At 45.1% G+C, this 19,003-nt stretch overlaps 1 protein-coding gene across 1 annotated transcript in view; it reads right to left on the reverse strand.

The window, feature by feature from the left end:
- Nucleotides 1-880: 880 nt before the first annotated feature.
- The window catches only part of GOLGA7B (golgin A7 family member B), a 177,396-nt gene continuing 159,273 nt past the window's right edge, over nucleotides 881-19,003 (reverse strand). The window contains exons 4-5 of the mRNA XM_085606346.1: nucleotides 16,117-16,218; nucleotides 881-1,733 (exon numbers count right to left, since the gene is read on the reverse strand). Of these exons, the coding sequence (XP_085462472.1) occupies nucleotides 1,623-1,733; nucleotides 16,117-16,218 (213 nt within the window). The 3' untranslated portion in view covers nucleotides 881-1,622. The remainder of the gene's footprint in view (nucleotides 1,734-16,116; nucleotides 16,219-19,003) is intronic.

The raw sequence follows: 19,003 nt of genomic DNA on the forward strand, positions 1-19,003 counted from the left end.
CTGGGGATACTGTACCAGACAAAGATATATTTCAGACAAAATAGCTGTAGGATATGTTAGAATTGTTTGCACAGACACAGGTATATCTGGCGTTAGGGTGTGGCAGAAGCCCCACCCAGATACGTGCAATGCATTTGAGCACTGAGACCAGGCTAACGTAAATGTGCACAAACATTCTATGGAATTCTTCCCTTCTTCCTTGTAGCACACATTGCTACATTGAAAAATTGCATCTTGGTCTAGTCTGGATGTGTTTCGGCATTGTGTCCAATTCTGGCCTTGGAAGAGTCTGTCCTGTTTGAGTGGGCTTAAAAGGAAGCCCACATTAAAGGATTAGGTTTGAGGTTATTTCTGTAGCTCATGAGTTACTCCTTCTTTGATGTCTCTGGCGGTGCTTTCAAATTAGATTGCTGGGTTCAGTAAGGAGTCCTGTTTGTTTAGGGGTATAGAGAACCGATGGCATATTGGCGACTGAGGGGATTAGGAAGGACTGGACGCTGTACTTCTGAAGCGTATTGTTGTGTTATTGTGGGACTGTCATGCAGAATCGCGTGTTACTGCCATCATAGTAATCCTTGAAGGGAAATGTGTTCTTGGCTTAGGTACCAAGGACACTTGTTTATGGTACTTCCTGTACTAGGCTTGACTAAAGTACAGTTGAGTTGCACATTCCTGTATGTGTTCCTATGAAGAGTCCTCTGGTGAATGATATGACAACACATCTCCAATCCCATCTGACATTAGCAAATAAATCAGCATTATGGAATGCCTACTGTAGGTGACTGTTAGAGATGCAGGTGCGGGTAAAGAGGTCTGTTTCTTCCCCTAAACTAGATGGCCCCTTTAAATCCCACCATATCTTCAAGAATCCTGTCACACATTCTCATTTCATTATGTTTATTTCTAAATTACATTGGGATCCTAAAATGAAAAGTTATTGCTCTTATGATTCAGTCAAATGCCTATTAAAGCTCAGCCATAAGGGAGTATTCTATTGGCTATTTCCTGTTATAGCAGGGTGTGTTGAACATATGTACAAACTCCATGACAGATTTTCACGCCATCCACAAAGTATATAGTTATATGCAATGAATGAATATAAATGTAGGTTACTTATCCTGAAAATCTGGCATGTATCCAGCCCTCCAGGACCTGCTGAAAACACACCAAATCGAGATTTCATTCATTTTATGCTCCCTCTGTACTTTGCCTTTTTGTGTCAAAACTGCAGAACAAGGTTTGAGGTGTTAGACCTCTTTTGAATAAAAATGCCTTTAGTATTTAGCGGGCATCAGGAATGTAACAGACAGAAACGAAGATCTTTTAGTTGTTCCACACAATGTGTTGGTTGTCCTTGCACAGCCTTTCTGACCTCATTGAATGTATGCTGGTCAGGTGTGCTGAATTCTAAGTCTGCTCTTGTCTTTGATATGCACATTTCTCATGATATTTCAGCCCTTGTTCACTGACTTCCCTCCCGTATAAAAGCCCACCCAACCCTGAAATATATAAAAGTCACTTATAGGCCAATATTAGAATCTTGTGCTCTGATATCGCAACCTGCGAATTTCAGAGAGGCCATCGTCCCGGCAGTATGGGTCCCCGCAGGGACTCTCTGCCAGTCATCGCCCAAGAGTGCCCGCCCCTCCCCCGCCAGCGCTGGTGGTGCTGCTGGAGCTGCCACTGCTGCTGCTGCCACTGCTGCACCGGTCCTCATAAATTGCCACCTCGATCTGGAGGGAGATTGAGTTAAGGAAGGAAAAGCATTGGTAAAAATCAGAAGAACATGAAACAATACTTAAGTTCTGACCTTATTGCTATACATATCACGTGGATTGCTCTGTGTATTGTCTACCCTCTCCTCCTGGTATAATGTTTGACCCTGTGGTCTGATTCCAATGTAATGACTTGTGTAATCCCCTGTTATGATGGCAAGATGCGTCCATATAAATGGAGGTAAGGTTTGACTTACCTTGTATTGGATTTCTAGGCTACATTATGTCTCTCTCTCAGAGCAAGGATAGCACACAGATAGTTTGAAGGGATTATGTTTTGCAACATGCAGTACAAGCAAATTCATCATAAACATTAACTCACCCCTTGTTAGTGAATTTAGGAAAAGGAATAATAGCACTCAGTGTGGGGTGGATTGATCTCTGAGGGCATATTGTGGCTATCCGGAAGAAAATCACCTTTGACCTCAGCATTGTAGTACTTGTTGATCGTGTGGTCTCAAGCATTTCTTGTGCTGTAATCCAGGCACGCCATAGCATAACCTACCATGAAGAAGCTTTTTAAAGATGGCGAGAAACGCAATCTGTCACAATTTTATAGTTCCACTTCTAGGGGGCATGTACATGGACAAGCTAAAGCCTGGAAATCACCACTAAAACTTAGTCAAAGTCCTTGCATGACGTCTGCCTCCTTCCCATTTTAATCTTGGAAACATTGGAAAAACTGTGGGGCATATTCTCAAGGATCTATCGCCGAGTTATCGGCACTTTGTCGCACCCAAAGTCACGATAAATTTATCGCCCCATTCACAAGCTGGTGCTAACAGCCCATATCACCAGTTTACCTGCAATAGCAATCGCAAAAAACATCGCCACAGATGACCCCGGCAACTAACGCTAATGAGATGCAGAGTAGGCGTTCCCATGCCAAAAGCCGCGACAGCACCACTCCGCAACATTCTCAACGACCAGCCAGATCGGCAAAGAGAAGACAAAACATGCGATAAGGCGCATTAGCTGCAGGTTTTTAGCACCTGCTCTTTCCTGGTGTAATTTCAGACGACAACAGGCACCAGACAAGGGAGCACAGCCCAGAGCCACACATGAAGAACAACAGATGCCCTGGAGCAAATGAACATGCAGCCCGGAGCCCCAATAGAGCAACAACAACCACCGCCACCACCCCCGGGACCCCACAAACCCCCCTCCCCTGGGGCCATACCCCGGGCACCCCCCCGCCCCCTTTGGACGAAGATATTGCACATCAACTCTACGAAATCCCAAACCAAACAATTCGCATGAAGTCTCACAATCACAACACCTAACATACATGTGTGGACGGATAAATGAGAATCATACATTCATCTTAGAACATCCAAATAATTTGTTAATTACAGAATAAACCCAAAAGAACAATTCCGAAGAGTCATGGCCGGTCATCTCAGGACATTCTGTAAGTCACAGCCTGCAAGACAAAAATATAGATAAGAAGGTGTGTCATGCGCTCATTAAAGTACAGAGAAAGAGAGATAGAGATAGAGTTAGAGAGAAAGAGAGAGAGAGAGGGAGAGTGAGAGAGAAAGAGAGAGAGAGAGAGAGTGTCTGTGAGAGAGAGAGAGAGAGAGAGGGAGAGGGAGAGAGAGAGTGAGAAAGAAAGAGGGAGAGAGTGAGAGAGAGAGAGTGAGGGGGAGAGAGAGAGTGAGAGAGAAAGAGAGAAAGAGAGAGAGAGGGGGAGAGGGAGAGAGAGTGCCGACACTGCAGACCCAGGCCTCACTGCTCATCTGCTGCCACCGGTGTCTCCAACCACGTGCCGGTATACACTGCAGTCCCCTGAAACAGTTGCCAGAAAAATGAATGGCAGAGTCCATACAGTTGCACACACCATCATCGCTTGCCTGCCCCTGCGCACACAGGCTGCTTCACCCCAGCCCCTCCCGACACCTAGCGGTGATTGCCCGCCCCTGCGCAACCAGGCCTCACTGCTCACGTTCCGCCACCGACTTGTCTCCAAGAGGGCTCACCGCGTGCCGGTGCTAGCTGCAAGCCCGGGCCCACGACCATGGCACCCTCCACATCATGCAGCCCCGCACCACGCACCACCAGGTCACACACTTGATTCTGGGTCTTAATTTTGCAATGGCAGAGATCACATCAGTGTGCACAGGCTCATTGCAGGCTGCACACCTGCTCAGCTCTTGAGGTGCCACTAACTCTGTGAACCATGAGGCAATGCCATGTGGGGGGAGGCCCGCACTGCCCACTGGCTCAGGACTACACTGCGGTCCAGCAGGGCTCACACTAATCCTACCATTCCAGACCGCCTGGATGGCGCATCATCGCAGGCTGCACACCCACTCAGCACTTTAGGTGCCCCTACCTCAGTGCACCGAAAGACACTGTCCCGTGGCGGTGTGCCTGTGCCTGCCGTAGTGTATCCGGTGTCACCAAGTCTGTCACCGCAAGCCATGTACCCTTTATGATTGAGTCCTGTTGTTGACTTCATCAAGTCACCCCTGGCACTGGGCAATGTGAGGTGTCAGGGCCCTAGGCCCTCATGCATAAATTATACCCACACAGAGGCACCCAGTTAGAGAGTGGAAATGGCATCCAGCATGTGCGCCAGGCCCTTTTTAATTTACAGGGTCACATGTCCTGTGACTGCTGTGCTGGATGGGTGTGGTGTGGGTGTAAACCAGCCATGAGAGAGTGGCTGTGGCATGCTGACAACTAGACCTGTGAGCAGCAGATACCTACAGTGAAGACCTGGGACATGTAGCATTGCCATCCCCCCCTGTGAGCGTAAGCGGAGTGGGCTGGCCTGGCGTATGCCAGTCCAGCATAAGGGTGTGAACAATGACCCCGGGGCTCTGGACGTGGTTCCGTCTTGGGCTGGACAAGGAAGTAACTAATGCGTGTGTCTCAGTTGTAGTGTCTGCGCCACTCGGACCGCAATTGGCAATGTGTCACCCTGTGACCCAAGTCCCACAACACAAGCAGCATGGACGTAAGGAGGAATCTCTGATCCAACATTCATCCATACTTCCACACTTGAAAGATCATAGACATGACACATCTGTGTGAACATGAATGTTTATTGCACATTCAGTGGAGTTTTGAAGCTGGAGTAGTACAGGTCCATGTAAACTCTTCCTTACATTGTTTGCCCATGGCGGGCCAGCCAGAGACCTTCAGGGAATGACAGGTACATCAGAAGAGGAGGATTTCAGTCCGCAGTCTGATAGCTGTGTCATTGGTGACCAAACAGAATATGGCAGTCCATATCGAGGTCCAAGGTGTGTGTCGCAGAGTGCATCGGGGGACAGTGGAAGGTGATGATGCAGAGGGCAGAACCAAGCAGAAACAGGCCATATGGCGGAGATGGATGCTACTGCGTCCTTCTACCATGGAGGCAGATTAATCTGCATCCTCTTCCTCTGCTGTTGCATGTGCCTCACATGTGGGTGGTGGTGTTCTCTCTCCAGCACTGTGTGGCAGTGACACCTAAGGGGCCGGAGGTGGAATGTCCGCCGCATTATGTGGCACTAATACATCAGGGGCCGGAGATGTGGATGGAGTGGTAGCAGCAGCATGCATCAGCGCCAGGCCTTGTGGCAGCAATGCCATTAGGATGGTCTTTAGGGCATTGAGGGACCCATCTACCTCTCGCTGGTGTGCAGCCATGGAGGCCACTCTTTTGCCCGCGTCCGCTCCATGTTCTCCATGAGCCTCCGCATGAGTCCCAACTCCTGGGCGAGCTCGCTGGAGCCACTCTGACTAGACAGTAGTTCTTGTCTCAGAGTCAGGACTCTGGCGATGTCAGCCATGGTTTGTTGGAAAGCATGGAGCGGACTGTGGGTGTCCGTTAGGGACTGTGAGTGGTCCCTGATGGGACTTAGACACCCATGTATGGCATCTAGTTTGTCTGCCATGCGGTCGAACCCCACCTGCACCTGTTCAGCCAGCTTCTCCTGGCACCCCAACACATGGCGTTGGAAGGCCATGTGTTCGTCATGGGGGTCCTGGGAGGCAGCTGCGGTGGTGGGTGCTGCCTGCTGTGTGTTCTGTGCAGGGGGTGCGTTCTCCTCATAGCAGCTGGGCTTCCCTGCTCCTAGAAGTGGGCTGCGGAGGCTCTCCACGAGCTGTTGGAGGGCATCAGAGTCGAAGGTGTGGTGGTCCTCTTCATCATCAGAGAAGAGAGGTTCGGCTTGCTCTGCAGGAGATGTTGGATTTCTCCCTGCAATGTGAAGGGGAGATGCAGTTTAACATTGTGGTCACATGTGTGTTGACGCATTGTGCATGTTTACATTCAGACTGCATGACAGTGTACATTGTGAGTGTTTTGGGGGAGCTGCCTATTTGATGCGGGACAGTGGACATTTTGACAACATCACTTCCCTGCAATGCCATATGTGATTTGCCCCACACAAGCGGCATCAGTTGTGTCCTCTGTTCTGTTGTGGATGTGTTGCGGTTTGTACCACAGCGTTGTCAATGTTGATGTGCTCTGAATGTAATGTGTGTGTGCGACATTTTGGGAGAGTCGCCCCTGCAGCTCTGATTTGGCTGCCCCTTATCCCTTACATGCGGGGTGCCTCTGGCTTCTGTGCTTATACAATGCTGGGATGTTGCATACTTGGGTGCATTGGTCTCTTGGTGGGAGTTCAGGGTCTGGGGCATGGTTTGTCCACAGATGTGCTATGCTTACTTGTGCATGTGTGCCATTGTGTCCATCTCCCCCCACCCCCGGTCCCTGGTCGTTACTCACCCTGCTGCTGTTGTGTCCGGTCATGTTGAGCAGTGTCCGTTCCCCCAACTCCTGCCACCATCTCCCCACTGATGACTGTGGACACCATTTTCTCCATCTCGTCCAGCTCCTCCTGTGGCTCTGGACTTCCACCTCTAGTCTGCATTGCTGCCTTCCGGTTGTTTGCGAGTTTCTGCTTGGTTTTGCGCTTCACATCATTCCAGCGCCTCTTGACCTCTTCCATTGTCTTCTTCAGCACTCCGACTGCATTCACCTTGTCCACGATGGTCTGCCATATTCCATTTTTAGTTGCCCGTGACACAGTGGAGGTCACGAATAGTAGTTGATGGTGTTCTACCACCTCTGTTATCAGAATCCTGTTTTCCTGCGGACTGAACCGCTTCTTCCGAGTCTGCTTGTCCTTGTCCTTCCCTGACCCCGATGTCCCAGGCTGGTCCTCCGGGGGGCTTGTGGGTTGTTCTCTGCACTTGTTCCGGCTACCTCCATTGTGCTTCGCTGTTGTTTGGCTTTTCTATGGATTTTTTTTCTCTACTTTTATAGTGCTTTTTCTCGCATGACGGATGGGAATTGCAGGCCTGTGACTGGTTTTCACTGATTTTTGTATCGCGATTGGCGTCATCGCTACTATTTTTGCGTTTGTGTTTCCCGTTATTGCGGCGTCACGTTGATTTTAACACATTAATTTGATGCGTTATCGTGAGTCTATCCCATGGTACCGCCGTGTTGAGAATACCACGTTGACACAGAGTTATTTTTCCGTGATAGACTGCGATGTGAAGAGTTGCGTTAAGCTACTTTTGTGGTAGTTATCACACGTTCTTGAGAATATGCCCCTGTGTTTGCATCCATGGACTACCGATCTCAGAATATTCTGCCCAGTGTTCCTAGGGACCTGGCATCCACTGTGCAGTACTTTCAAGGAGAGCAGTCTGTTGTTCCTCTGCACTGGATTCCTTCTTCCAAGACTTCTGACAGGTGGGAATTGCGCAGCCCAGTCATGTGACTCTGGACTGGGCTAACTGCTGCCTGAAATGCTTTTAAGCTGCCATTGCCTGAAGTTCCTTGTTCTTGTATTTAAGTTAGCTCCTTGGTGTACCAGATCTCCTTCCCTCTTTTCCTGACCAGTTCCTGCCTTACTTCAGCCAGAGCTTGTTTCCTGTTCCTGTGTAGCTTGCTGTGGATTTCCCCAGCACTGGATTGCCTTTATTTTATTCCCTTGTCCCGCTTTTTAGGTCTCGCAGATCTCACGCTGGAGCGCGCATGAGCTCCTCGCTCTGCGAGGCTTATTGGCATCGATATGCTTTCAGAAAGGGACATGAAGCCCGCCCATTTTTTTGATTGGCTGGTGTCATCCTCCATGCTAAACGCTGGCTTACGATTGAAAAGGAGGCTTCTTAGTCCCTCCTTGTTACCGCCCTGTCTCCTTTTGGGACGGCCCATTCTGACTGGATCTTTGACTTGCGGCGTTACACGATCTCCTTCATTACTCGGTGTAGGCCCTTTGCTTTTTCACTAAAGTGAAAGTACGATGTTAACAAGCATCTGCCTTTGCGCAATGAAGACAGCTTGCTTTTAAATGAAGGCGATCTCGGAGAAACTGACAGGCAGCGATCATTTTCCTTTCTACCAGGGAACAAGAGTTTGAACACTTACAGTTGAGCTGATTTAAACACGCATTTCATTTATAAAAAAAAAAAAGTATACAGCCAGCAGTACACTAATTAAGTTTCACGCTTTATTAAAGGGAGAGTAGAATTAACTTTGGGACTTCTTCTTGTGACGTAGCCTTTGCCATTACTTCCTATAATTGTGCTTTAAGCTAAACAAGATTTTTGAAAGATGTTATGTTTAAGATTTTTATGTACGTTTTAATTATATTAACTTGGTATTTATTCTTGCTGGGCGTGATTGCGTTGATGGCATGAACGTTTTGTATTTGAGCAGGTTGTCGTTGTTTAATAATCCCAATAAAAATGTATATGTAGGCCAAAAAAAACAATTCTTGTGCGACATTAAAGATGTGTGTGTTTTGTGTGTGACAGTGACTATAAACAGCATGAGCTTAGAAATTACAATACTCAAAATGCGTGCACGAAAATATTAATACTGTATGCTGTGTAGTGTGTGAGCGCGCGCTCACATATGTGTGTGCAGTTAAAATTACAGGCGGCTGAGAAGGCATGATTATTATTATTCTAGCTTGCAAAGCTCCTTAAAGGAGCAGTGCAGCCTAGCCAACCTCGTTGCAAAAAGAAACATGCAAGAGGAGTAGTGATAAAACGTTAGACGCAGGTTCCTCAGTATAAGATTCCCACAGGAATTTGATGTTCCCAAGCGATGCTGTCAGGAGCAGCAACTGTCTTTGTGCTGGCTGGCACCTGGGTTCGTGCTGGGGAATCCCCTCCTGGGGCGTGCCCTAACATAGGCTGCTGCACCAGTCTCCTAACTCCATTGGGAGAAGTTTGGCTTCTATCTGGCGCTAAAAGGCACTTGGAATGGAGAGGCCGCATCTGTTGACGCTCGCCACGACTGCCAGGTCATGTCTCTGCTCTCTTCTGCTTAAAAATGCAAGGCCTTGGTGACACGCGGGTTCGTGCTCTGGCTCCTCTGTGATAACGTTCTTGTGATAGGAAGAGTTTGTACCTATAACTTGATTGACAGGAATGACGTTCTCATCACATCGCTGCAGGAAGCACACTTTCATCTGCCTGTGTCAGAATGCAGAGGTCACATCAGGGAACGCGCTCAGCAGAAGAAGAATAACAAGCATTTTCAATGCAATAGGTCTCGCATTTACATGACTTTAAGCTATTGGCATTGTAGATGACAATGCCTTTTATTTATGTTTTAAAAATGTAAACAAAAATAAAGGGCATTGCCATTTATAATGTCAATAGCTCCAACTCGCGTAAATGTGAGACCTATTGCTATTGCAAATGCTTGTTTCTACAGTCAGGTGCAGCCACTGGGCTGCTCCCTTTTTAATAGTTCCAAGCTGTTGTTTTCTATTACTGCTATTATTTCCCTTTGCTTATTCATAGCTATTATATTTATTCTATTCTCCTAGCTTCTGCTCCTTGCTTATGGTTATTTTCTTTATGTTTCTCTTGCAGTCTCTAGTCCCCTTGCAGCCTCAGTTCCTAGAATGTTTGTGCCTGTCTTGCCCAATTTGTTCTGCAGTTTTTCCTTGAGTGCCTTGCCCCTGACTATTTGCTACTGGTCTTCAGTTCCTTTCTAGTGCTTGCTCAGTGTACTCCTCTTGAGCTCTTTGTGTTTGTAAGTGTGCTATTTTGTCCGAACATGTGTATAGGTGTATTCCTTTTGTACTGGGTTTGGCTCCTGGTATCCAGGAGGTGATTCCTGCCCCATCCTTTGTCTTGTGTTCCAAATAGTCTCGAGTGCATTCATTCTGACAATAGGACATATCTATTTTGCAAGGAATCACTGCTGTGTCTCCTTCTGGACATATAAGTGCTTGTCTTGTGTATGTAAGTAGAATCCTTGTTTGAGCCCTAGGGTCCAAATGCAGAATTGCGTCTGCTGCTGCCCTTCTATGGGGTTTCGTAATGTTAACTACCTGTAAGAGTAATCTACACTGAGACATTGACATTCCCTGTTGCTGTGAGAAGTTCTGTGTCTTACTTGTGTGCAAGTCTAATGGCGTGTTTGTTCATTATTGGTTCTGTTCCCTGTTCGTTCAAATTAGGGTTGATTTACCTTCTCTATCCTGTTGCTGTTCTTTACTCTGTTTACATATTTCTCTGTATCGGAACACTACTACCGTAGGCAGATATTACTCAATTTTGAGGGATGCTCCTCCTAGAGTCCTTGACACAATCTGACATTGGGTGTGTGATGCAATTTGAAGATCCTGAGCCCAAATCCGAAGAATTTGCTAACTCCTTTGACCAGAAAATCAACTCCATTGAACTTTCGCTGCCATGCCTACGAAGCTCCAAGAAGAACTTGAACCTCCCTTATTAATACAAATAAATGTGGTTCAATTTTGCTCTTCTATCGAAAAATTATCCATTAAATACCATTTCAAAAGTAATACCCTCAAACCACTTCATTGACCCAGTTCTAGGGAACAAAAATCCACTAGTGTTTCTCCAGCCCTGGTGCTCTGTCAAAGAGACCGCAGGGCTCCATACTGGATGCAACTCTTTCAGATTTCTACTAACGCCTCAGAGCCCTACTCAATACCTCAAGTATCCTCTGTCATGAGTATGCTGACGATACACAGATTTACCTGAAGGCTTACAGTCCCAACGGTGTCTCATACCTTACCCATAGACTGCAAAAATGTTCAAGACTGGATGGCTGCACACTGGCTGACACTTAAGGCTTTGAAAACGGAGTTGCTCTTTATCTTGTCTTCACAATCAACAGTGCCATTTTAACCCTGGATTGATCTTTGTGGTTGCCTACACTGCAGACCTGCTATCACAGTAAGATGCTAAATTACTTGATTTCATTCTTGACAAAATAGTTAAATTGCAAACACACATTGGTACAAAAGTCTAGTGCATATTTTCAACGGACTCTTCTTTGGGGGATTTGTCTGTTTATTTGTTTACAAGACTGCAAAGCACTTGTTCAGTTCCAGGTATTGTCAAGAATTAGCTACTAGAACTCATTCTTGACTGGACTACCGAAAGTACCCATCGTCTCCATGAAGGCCGCACTACATGCACTGAAACGATTCGTTACTGAATCCAAATAATTTGACCATAATACTTCAGTGCTTTGAACTCTATAATGGCTTCCAGTGGAAGAAAGGGAGCTCTAGGAAACTACATGTAGTACTCATAAAGTTTTAAATACTTGCATCCTCTGATAAGTAGCCTTGACAGTGAAAATACCAGATTGACTCATATCTCTGCATAGTAGGTTAATGCTTGTCCTACAAACCCCAGCATTCAAAAGGAAAAGCACAATGATACAGTACTTTACTGGCAGTGTGACCAGAGGCTAAAATTCTCTACCTACAGTTCTCTGCACCCACACTGATAACCTTCAGAATTGAGCTGAAACATCTTCTCTTTTACAGACATTTCTTATCTGGCTCAAATAAATGCATCTTTCAGCTGCCTATTCCACTCTCTTCCTTGGCCCCTAGTTCCTAGCCCCCGCACTCCCTTTTCCCTTTTTATGCTCTTACCCTAGATGATTGCTAGCTAGATGTCTTTCACTAGATTACCCCGTCCTGCCTTATCCCTTCATTGTTTCCTTTATTTCACCATACTCTTTCTTCTAGTATCCTCCCTTGATATATTCCATGTTAACAACAATATCTAATAGTGATATGTCTAACCTGTACAGCTTCTCAAATTCCTATCTAAATATTACCCTGCACGTGGGTTCTGCAATTTGTACATCCCAGAGTGAATTACCACGTGGTACTTAATTCATGGTTTGGTTCCTGTTCTTTCATCAATATTGTTCTGTTGCCTTCACTGTATCTTCTAAATGTGTTCCATATTATCAGCACTCTAATGCCTTTGGGCCTAGTATGCAATACATAAAAGTGGGTATACAAATATGGCTGGTTAGTGAAGGTTGGTTCTAGTTACCATGCACGCTTTAGCATGTGTGCTCCCTAGCTGCAGATCCCTATTTTATGCTTTACATCTGCATTCAGTGCTTATATTGTTCCAAACTGTCTCTGAGGTTTTAGGCCAACTTGCCCCTCTGAAAATTAAAATGCTAAAAAATGCCCCCTCTAAATCATGGTTTACCTTAGACCTTAATAAAGAAAGACGCACACTTAGATTGGCGGCTGAAAGAACATGGAGACAACACCCTTCCTCATCCCATCTTGCTCTCCTTAGAATTGCAAGATCCTCTTACCAAAAACACATCTTTTCGGAAAAAGCATCTTTCTTTTGTTTGCAACTCTCCTGTGCAAAAAACAGACCTAGAGAACTGTTCAACATTATTAGAAATCAAACCTCCCCTGCACCCCTCAACCCGGTGGCCTCCACTAACAAATGTGAAGAAATTGCTAACTTTTTCACTGAAAAAATTGCCAAAATTGATTGTGCTTTCCTTCAAACTCAACCCTCGCTCACCCCTTAACATCCCCTGGATACTACACCTTTTCCACCCTCCCCTTGAAACCACCCCTGAGTCCCTCACTCCTACTCCCATCGCATATACCTCCTGTACCCCTCCTCACTATCCCACCACTTTAAAAAAATGCCTCATGACATAATTTCCACTCCGTTTCTGAACTGGAAGTCTTCAACATCCTGTCCAAACTCAAACCATCCTCCCACACCTATGACCCTCTCCCTTCCGCACTTGTCCAAGATCTCAAACACAACTGGACCAACATCATTAATTCCTTCCTCTCAACGGGGAATGTTCCCATTTCCCTTCAACTCAGACAAATCACTCCCATCCCCAAAAACCCCAAGGCTGACCCTAATAACCCTAACAACCTCCACCCTATCTCCAACCTCCCCTTCCACTCCAAAGCCCTTGAAGAATGTGCCCTACTTCAACTGGACAAACACATTGACACGTTCAACCTTCTTGACCCCCTTCAATCTGGCTGCCGCAAATGTTGCAGCACTGAAACTGCACTGCTCAACATAGTCGATGACATCCACCTTGCCCTGGACAAGGGCGAGACCTACCTACTTATCCTTCTTGACTTCACCGCTGCATTTGATACAGTTAACCACCCAACCTTACTCAATGCACTCAAATATCACTTCGGTCTTAATGGAACTGTCCTTAACTGGTTCCCCTCCTACTTCCAACATAGATCCCAACAAATTAAAATTCAAAACTGCCCCTCTAGCCCAACATCTGTCTCTCTAGGTGTCCTCCAAGGATCCATCCTCTCTCCCACCCTTTTCAACCTCTTTATGGAACCCTTTACCTTCATACTTAAACAAGCCAGAATACACTATCACCTGTACGCTGACGACACCCAACTGTACTATAAAATAAGATCCCATTCTGATATCCCACACCTTAACACTGCACTTACCAAGATCCAAACCTGGTTTCACAACAACCATCTAAAACTCAACCATAGCAAAACTGAGATCATCCTAGTCTCTCCCAAAAACAACGCTCTCCCCATTCAAACTCGGATCACTGACCTTAATGCCCTAAACTGCTCTCTCTCCTTCGCCGAATCTGTCAAATCACTCGGCATCACCATAAACAATAAACTCACGCTAAATTCCCATGCAAAACTCAGCAAAAAGTGCACTTTTCACACTCCGGTATCTCAAAAAAATCAAACCTTTTATTCCAGCTGAAGACTTCAAATTAGTTATCCAATCTCTTGTCCTATCTAAAATCGACTACGGAAATGCCCTTCTCTCTGGTACTCCCAAAATCCACCTTGCCCTATCAAATCCGTCCTCAACCTCGCAGCCAGACTAACAACAAACTGAAAACGTTTTGACCACATCTCATCTGCCCTCAAAGCCCTCAAATGGCTCCCCATCGAAGGCAGATCCTCCTATAAAATTGACTGTATTACGCACAAAGCCCTCTATCAGAAGACTCCAATCTACCTCTCAACTAAACTCAATAAAGCTGGCTGCGCCCGAACATTGAGAAGCACCAACTCCCTTCTTCTCATACCCCCTCTACTAAAAAAAAAGCCTCCCAATCCCACTCCTTCTCTGGCAAGGCCCCAAACATCTGGAATGCCCTCCCCAAAGACCTTTGATGTAACCCCTCCTATGCCAGCTTCAAAAGAAACCTTAAAATACACTTTCTCACTAAATATTGGGGAAATTAATTCCCTGATCTCCTTTTTGACTACTTTCACTCCTCCTTCCTTAGGCAACTCCGCCTACCCCTCGCATTCACTCACCCCCCTCCTGACACCCTCCACACCCCTCTCCCCTTCATTATACTCTCCCACGCCTTACTATGTCCGCCTAGCCCTCCTTGGTATACTGTAAAATTGTTATCTGTAACAACATTCTTGTTCTTTTAATTGGTTTTTGTTTATCTTCTATGCACTCTTCTCACTACGTACTCAAAATTGTTCTTTTTACTCTGTCTGACCACCTGTATAATTTGTCTCGCTCATAATAATTGTTTCTTTCTTGTTTATTACCATTGCAAATGTAAAGCGCTCTGATACCCTTGGGTGGAGCTAGCGCGATATGTAAAACCTTCAAAGTAAATAAATAACACGAGTGAGAAATTTCCCATTTCAGAATTGCCAATGGTATTATCTGATTTTGCATGTTTTAATATTTTTAATAAATTGTCAACCACATGCTTGTTTCAGACCCTTTGTCGAGCTCCCTCTTCCATCATATCTCCCTTTTCAAACTCAATTATGCTTGCAAAGCTTTGAGAAAGTTTTGAGATATACTCCTTGTTCCTAACAATGTGAGTGATACTTTTAAACGAGATGCACAATGACAATACAAGTAACATTTTGTCGTTTTGTTTTTCTTCCATAGCCATTGCTGCTTGGATTTTCATTTAGTATTATGAGTGGGCTGTCTATTTTATATCTGTGTACTGCAATGTAATAAACTAAAGTTTTTCCATTACAAAATGCTACTCTACATGATAAAATAGAACTACATGTCTCATCAGTAGCAGACTGGACTACGGCAACGCACTCTACGCCGGGATCAACAAGAACCTCACTTGCAAACTCCAGAACGTCTTGAACGCCAGACTAGTTCTCAACCTACCGCGCCACAGCCACATCAGCCTGCACCTGCGGACCCTACACTGGCTCTCAGTCGAGAAGAGGATCACCTTCAAGCTCCTCACCCACGCACACAAGGCCCTCCACAACACCGGACCCGCCAACCAGAACCACCACCTCACGTTCCACGCTCCCCAGTGTTCCCTCTGCTCGGCCCAGCTCTCCCTTACAATGGCACAGTGGATCAAGAAAAGCAGAACAGGAGGGTGCTCCCTCTACCTCCTAGCGGCCAAAGCATGGAACTTCTTCTCTATCCACCTCCGATAGACTGCATCGCTCCCTAAGTTCCTAAAGGACCTCAAGACCTGACTCTTTGATGGAACTCAGTAAACCTTCAAGATCTGCGGACCCCCGCACCCTTTTCCCTCAGCGCCTTGAGACCCGTTCCGGGTGAGTAGGTTGTGCTCTACAAACCCCTGATTGATTGAATTAAATTTATGTGCCTATTTTTCAGTTGTATTGTCTACTTTTTAAATAAATAAATATTATTATTTATAGACATGTACAATTCATCACTGATCTAGTGAGGGTAGGGGCATCATTTTGGCACAGTTCCAGGTTTACTACCTTTAATAAATCTGGGATTGCATCAAATTCCATTGATGGATGCATGGAAATGCCCATGCTCCATCAATGAAAGGCCTACTACAATGAAATGTAACCCAAGCCGCAGCATTACAGTACAGTGTGTTACATTTCATTACAAATTCATTCAAGGCGGCACAAATAGCCCCTGGCATGGCTTTGTAAACCCCATTTAAGGACCTGAGTTGCCTTGCGACGAGTAGCGTCACACAAGGACGATGCAAAGGCTTAATACATCTGGGCCTAAATGGTAGCAAGCAGAGAATAGTTCAAGCAAAGTTAAAATGACAACCAGTAATGCAAGAAGAGCACTTGAAAAAGGATACCACTCTCATCCCACGTTCAACAGGGTCTGTAATTAAGAGTCCACGGGGAGCGTAGATCTTCTCGTTCTGTTCCTGGATGTACCTGGATATCTTCTTTAGCACCTGTGGGGAGACAAAGAGCCACCATTAAAATAGAGCCCTCTTCTCCTCTCCCACTTACTACCCAGAAATGAAAGGATTGGGGATCATTTATTTAACTCCAGAGTAAGGCTTTTCCCTTGATTTCTACAAATTCTGTTTGAGAGCGTGTCCCTGTGACTACTCTAGCATTTGTATACTTGGTCCCCACGGAATGCACCCACTTCTCCATGAAAGAATGTACGCATTTTCATTACTTTTCATAGCAGTTATCCAGAGGTGTTTCAACTAGCTGAGAAGACGATACAGGTACTTTTTATGTACAGTGTGGCAAATACATTGTATTTAGTTTCCACACTGGCACTGTATTAACAGTTAACCTCTGCTTCTATATTTAGGTCTCAAGGCATGTGTATTTGTGTGAAGGTAAGTTTAGATAGGTGTCTTCTGTAAAAAGTGAGCTTTCTTGGCTGCAGCACCTCACCCTCCATCATCTGATTGAGAAGGGATCTTTGAGTGAATTGAGTGAAAGTGAAAGTATTTTGCTGACGTGCTATTGTAGACACACTACACTTCATCTCATCCTGTTCTACTGGCCTAAAGTCAGTCCAGGATCTTTGAGCAGAGAAGAAACAAATGTACCTCACTCAACATTTGAGCCCTCTTTGTCCTTCTTGAAAGAACTTTTTATTCCTGATTTGTGCATTTAGATGACCAGAGAATGCACCAATCCCAATGTCACATTCATCTATATAAGCCTGAATTTTGGGGTGGCAAAGCAATTCTACTCGATGTGAAAATTATTTCTGAACAACAGCTAGGCTGTTCTTCTAGGAGCCACAGTTCACTTGGATCCACCATCTACTCGAAATCTGCAGGCATGAGGGAGAACGCCTTTGAAATATTATGAATATTCTGCTTTGAGAAACTGGATATAACTCTGTGGAATCCAACTTCTAGTTTCACCTGTAGTTAGGACAGACAATTCAGGGAGAAGGCGCTAGAGCAGGCCTATAGGCATCTTGTAAAAAGTAATTTTGATTACTAAAACTAACAATGAATTATAAAAATAAACAATGATTTGTACTTATCAGCTAGGAGAACACCTACTACAGAAAAAAAAAACATAAGTGCAATGGTCCACCCCGCCTTTGCAGGTTGACACAGGAAGTACTTGAGTCGGCCATTCTGGTAGTGGTGAATTCTTTTTGTGCTAATAAAGTAGGTGTCTGTGGAGGAGGACACTGGTGCTCTTGGGTGAAGAGTGGGACAAGGACTGCTGGTGAGGAGGTAATGCAGATATTGGAAGGCCAAATGCAAGTGTCCAACTCAAGTATTACACCGAGCAGTGTTCAAACCATTACATTGCGCCCAGCAGTACGTTTTTGGTTTTTCCTCCATCATCAGCGAGCATAGAACGCTGCAACACAAGTTCAACCCAGTTCTTGTATATGACAACAGTGTCGGCCCTTACCCAGGTTATTCAAAGTAATAAAGGAATGTTTGAAAATGCTCCTTGAAATTTGGAGATGTGGTAAATGTAGAGAAATCTCATACAATAGCAAGTGTAAGTACACAAGCAGAAAAAATGCTATTGCAATCAAATGGATGGAATGTGTATCTGGCTTTTGGTTAAGACTTGTTCCTCTATTGTTATGTTGTAATAACACAGCAGCTGAGTTAGGCAGGCCTGCAGTGAAACAGTTCTTCTGTCCTTATAACAGACCATAATTAGAACGTGTTCTTATTGCAGTTTGGGGCAATTGTGAAAGGCAGGAGGAGCAGTCTGTCGACTGCCAACATTAAGAATCTATAAGTCCTGAAAACTATCAGGAAGTTGCTGCTACGGATATATGCTCTTCGGAAGTATTGTAGCCGCCTTTGAGCAGTGCTTAATTTGTAAAAAAATAATGCCAGGGCTCTAGTCAGCAAGCCACTTCTGCCTGCACTGCCATTGCTGCTGCCAATTTCAGTAACAGCATAACTAATAAGTGACACTCCTACAAGTGTGACAATTCTGACAATTTCAGGACCTCAAAGTTAAAAGAATGGCTTTGGCAACAGGTATTAGTCATTCTTAATGTATATTCAATAAATAAACAACAGTTGTTGTGCTCATTTCCGCATTTAAAAACAGCGCGCCATGTGGCAGATTGTCATAGGTACCAGTGCTGACAATTAAGTGCCGATGCTGAGCACCGAAAACCACTGGCTCAAATTAAGCACTGGTTTTGAAGAATTCAAAATGCTGGAAATCATTAGCCTGTCTCCTGTTGTGTCAGGTTATGATGTATCGGAAGTAAGTAGTGACACTATATAGACACACTTCACCCTTTAATGTGTCACAGTATTGCAGTTTGGGTTCCATACATACCAAAAAGCCTTTTTTTCGATTGCAAACAGCCCGATTCTACGAATCGAAACTTTGGCAAATGCAAAAATCTTCGCACATCTGGCCTTCAATGCCCTTCCCACGCTGTGTGCCCTAGAAGTGTTTGCAAAGTATTTTACATTTGGCATCAATATTGTTTGCAAACATCCAACTGGTGGGGGATTTAGGCCATAAAACAAAGTACAAAAGATACACATAATGCACTTTTCATCTCCAACAAATGAGATGAGTTTTTGAGTGCAATATACTTCTGTAAAACAAAATCGACAATGGGAAGAATTACCAATATAAATACGTGTATAATCAGGAACTTCACCAAAACTGAAAACATTTGCCCCTGCAGTGCAGGTACCCTTGCAACAAGGCGGCAGGATAACTGCACTGGCGCTAGCCAGCTTTTTTGCACCAGTACTAGGG

Source organism: Triturus cristatus, chromosome 1_2 (assembly GCF_964204655.1).
Source record: "Triturus cristatus chromosome 1_2, aTriCri1.1, whole genome shotgun sequence".
NCBI lineage: Eukaryota > Metazoa > Chordata > Amphibia > Caudata > Salamandridae > Triturus > Triturus cristatus.